This window comes from Teleopsis dalmanni, chromosome 1 (genome assembly GCF_002237135.1).
Source record: "Teleopsis dalmanni isolate 2A chromosome 1, ASM223713v2, whole genome shotgun sequence".
NCBI lineage: Eukaryota > Metazoa > Arthropoda > Insecta > Diptera > Diopsidae > Teleopsis > Teleopsis dalmanni.
The window spans coordinates 212,092,374-212,095,916 of NC_051846.1; the positions used below are offsets into that span (position 1 = coordinate 212,092,374).

Here is a 3,543-nt window from a genome sequence, read left to right on the forward strand (position 1 = left end):
TGTAGGAGTTCAAGTAAATTGAGGTGAAGTAAATTAAAATCCTAGGGATTTTTTGCACTGCAGTTATGTAAATATTTTTTTATTTATTAATTCCACTTATTTTGTATTTTTGGTAAAAAGTTTTCAAATTTATTTATTTATTTTTTAAACATCTTATAAAATTTTCACAATGATAACACCTAATTTACTTAATTTTTATCTAATTTACCCTACTCACAATTCTGGTAAATATCAACATTCGCTACCGTACCGACATAATTTGCTATTTCCCACAATTTACCATCAATTTACTCGAACTCGCACACGGCCACAGTATGATATACCAGTTCGTTTTCACCAAGTCCTTTTCCTTTTTCGTTTGTAGATAGGTAAACGTAAAATGCTAAAATTCAATTTGTTTTTTAAAATTGAATTTAAATACAAAGTATAATCAAAATAGATGTCTTAAAGATTTTTATTTCGCATGCTAAACTTATGCCTATTTGCTAAACGGTTAAGGTGATTAATTTGAAATAAAAAATTTGTATATGAAATACTAATATATAACATTTTAGTAAATTAACATGCCGTAGGTTTTGCTAATTTGCAAATTAATAAATCTGAACTGATAAACAGCTGTTCACATAACATTACTCATATTATAAATTGTTTCACTGCCCAATTTAAAAATCTTAAACAATTAATTCACTATCTACTATATATTTATAAATTAATATATGCTTTTTTATTATTCTAATTAATTCAAACGTATATAAAAATAATTTTAAAATGTTTGAGTCTTACAGTGTATTTGAACATGGTAACTCAATTAAACACAACTTAACGTGTATGGTGAATTTTTGAAATAGAATAGACGAAAACGACAAAAAAATCTGTTTAATGAATTGAACATTTTCAGCGATCTTTTTCGTTCAAAATTTCGAAGCGTTCATTTGTGAATATTTTTATAATGTTTATTCAAAAGGTTTTATTAATAATGGTAAATAAATAAACATATTATATTTCAATTTTATTGCAGGTAAAGCTTAAGAACATATTAGGGTTTAAAGATTCGAAGATTTTTTTTACCGGCAACATGCCAGTCTATATAGCATCCTACAGCGAAAGCTGCCCGGCCAAAAATTTGTTTGCGGAGGCTATTAAATTGATATGTAGCCCCAAATATGCAACCATAGCTGCATTAGAAGATTTTGGTAACTTATGGGATGGTTACATATCCATTACATTTTTGAAATCTGATAACAGTTCACACGGACAAGAGGTTTTCCAGGACATAAAATATTCAAAATATTATGACAGGTCCCTGGATGAGATTTCCTTAAAGCCATCGACGTCAAAAGAAGCTCTGGAAAAAGAAAAACGTCGCCAATTACAACGATGCACTAGGAAGAGCACTAATATAACGAAATATCGTGTTTTACGCGACTTTCGCGCAGATCCATTAGAAGTCGAAATGCAAATAAATGATGGGAAAAATGTTAAAATGAACATTTACGAATTCCATGCGAATTTCCTTACAACGGCGGAGTACGTCTCCATGCGGCTCTTTACTTTTGGATCGAAGAATTCTAATTGGTTGCGCAGCCTTGTTGTAGAGTTAAATTCGCGTTGGAACTTTGAGTAAGTACAAGTTCTTTCAAGAATTTTAAATATGTGTTAACTTGCAATTTTACGTACTTGATCTTATTTTGCCAAATAATATATCCTTTATCGAAATAACTAACTAGTTATTTTTAAAAATCATAAATATCTAATCTTAAATAACTTATATCTAATCCTATTTATTTGAACTTTAAAGCCCATCTGTTGGTACTCTCTTCGAAAAATACATGTACTTGTATGAGGATCCGAATATGGGCGATCGTCAACTGTTCACAAAATTAACTGTGGCGATTTTAACTAGTCTTAAATTTTCAAATATCGTTCAAACGGCGGAACTAATAGACATCTTTAATACTACATCGAATATTTTTGAATTCTTAACAAACTCTAAGTTCAGTGTTTGGTTTTTAATTCCATACCAAAATAATCTAATACATTTAGGTGTCGCGTTAGAGGTATATTAACTCATTGCCAATATAAATAATGTTTATATATTTTATATAAATAAATAAAACATGAAATTTTTTCAGAATTTGGTTGATTTTAAATTCCAAGACGCCGACATTTGCATACAAAAAAAATCAGGTAATCGCATGGAAATGTACGATTGGAAAAAAGCTGAACATGGACTACAGGACCTGTTTTTAATAGCGTTTCAAATGGCCATCGCCCATACATGTGGCCAAACGATTTTGTATTTTCAGAATATGGAAGCAGTAAGATGAACTTGACCAGTTCTTTCGAGTAAAATTTTAATTCTTCAAATTTTTATTGTAGATAACTCGAATGCAATTGATTAGATATGCCATTGACTTAATTATCGATAATGGGCAGCCCAATATGAACACAGTAATAGTTTTAATTGATTAGTTTAATTGAAAAATGTATATTTAAAATTTCAGGATAAGGCTTCATATATAGATCGAATAATAATGTCAGCCGTTAGTTTAAACTTAACAGCTATAATAGAAGTTTCTGGTGGAATATCAACACAGATAAAGGAAATTAACATGATACAGTACTTCAATGTGTATGGTACAGATATCTGGACAATGAATTCTACAACCTCTCAATAGTTTTTGAGTTTTTGTATTAAGATAAGTTAATAAGGTTTTATACTACTTAAAAATAATTTCATTTGAAACTTTATTATTATTTGCTTTAAAAGTATCTTATTTTTAATTTCCACCTTAATTTTTACATTATTGAACGGTTGTTTACACAAAAAATCAAAAGTAAATTTAAGCTTAGTATTAGTAATTTTTAACAATTCTTTTAAATATAATAGAGGCAATTATATGTAAGATAATTGAATTCAATAGATATTCTCTAGAGCAATGCCTTACTATTATTTCAATTTGAATGATTCACTTTTGAATCGTTTTATATACTCTATTTAAGAAAAATTAATTATTTAATCATTACAAATAAGTTCAGAAGTAAATTTTAATGTTTGTTTTTTTAAACAATAATTCTGCTTATAAGTTTAAACTTACTTATATTTAATAGATACATACTATCTTTATACTATTAAACAATAGTTTTGCTTTTTACTTATATTAATATTAATTATTTAATTTTAAAAAGAAAGATATGTTTTTATAATTTCAAACAAAAAGATTTTTTTCTTAAATGAATTTTGTTTAATATAATAGAGTCATACTATTTTCATAATTTTTTTTAATTATTTTATCTTGAATTATAAAGCTTAATTTGTTTTTATATATCACAAAAAAAAATACTTACTTAATGTTAATTATTTAATCTTAAAAAGAAAGATATTGTTTTCATACTATTTTCATAATTTTTTTTAATTATTTTATCTTGAATTATAAAGCTAAATTTGTTTTTATATATCACAAAAAAAAATACTTACTTAATGTTAATTATTTAATTTTAAAAAGAAAGATATGTTTTTATAATTTTAAACAAAAAGATTTT

At 26.1% G+C, this 3,543-nt stretch overlaps 1 protein-coding gene across 1 annotated transcript; it reads left to right on the forward strand.

Moving 5' to 3' along the window:
- The first annotated feature begins 1,022 nt into the window (after positions 1 to 1,022).
- Positions 1,023 to 2,707, forward strand: LOC119675616 (protein ORD). The gene is made up of 5 exons (XM_038086825.1): positions 1,023 to 1,620; positions 1,799 to 2,057; positions 2,133 to 2,318; positions 2,380 to 2,451; positions 2,505 to 2,707. Exons 1-5 carry the CDS (start codon positions 1,076 to 1,078, stop codon positions 2,676 to 2,678), a joined length of 1,236 nt encoding a protein of 411 aa, XP_037942753.1. The 5' UTR covers positions 1,023 to 1,075; the 3' UTR covers positions 2,679 to 2,707.
- Positions 2,708 to 3,543: the final 836 nt, after the last annotated feature.

What these genes read in the sequence shown, in the direction of transcription:
- LOC119675616 (XM_038086825.1), top strand. Translation starts at nt 1,076, where the DNA reads ATGCCAGTCTATATAGCATCCTACAGCGAAAGCTGCCCGGCCAAAAAT. An exon ending in ATTTTCAGAATATGGAAGCA is followed by an intron (nt 2,319 to 2,379) that starts GTAAGATGAACT and finishes TTTTTATTGTAG; the next exon opens with ATAACTCGAATGCAATTGAT. An exon ending in GGCAGCCCAATATGAACACA is followed by an intron (nt 2,452 to 2,504) that starts GTAATAGTTTTA and finishes TTAAAATTTCAG; the next exon opens with GATAAGGCTTCATATATAGA.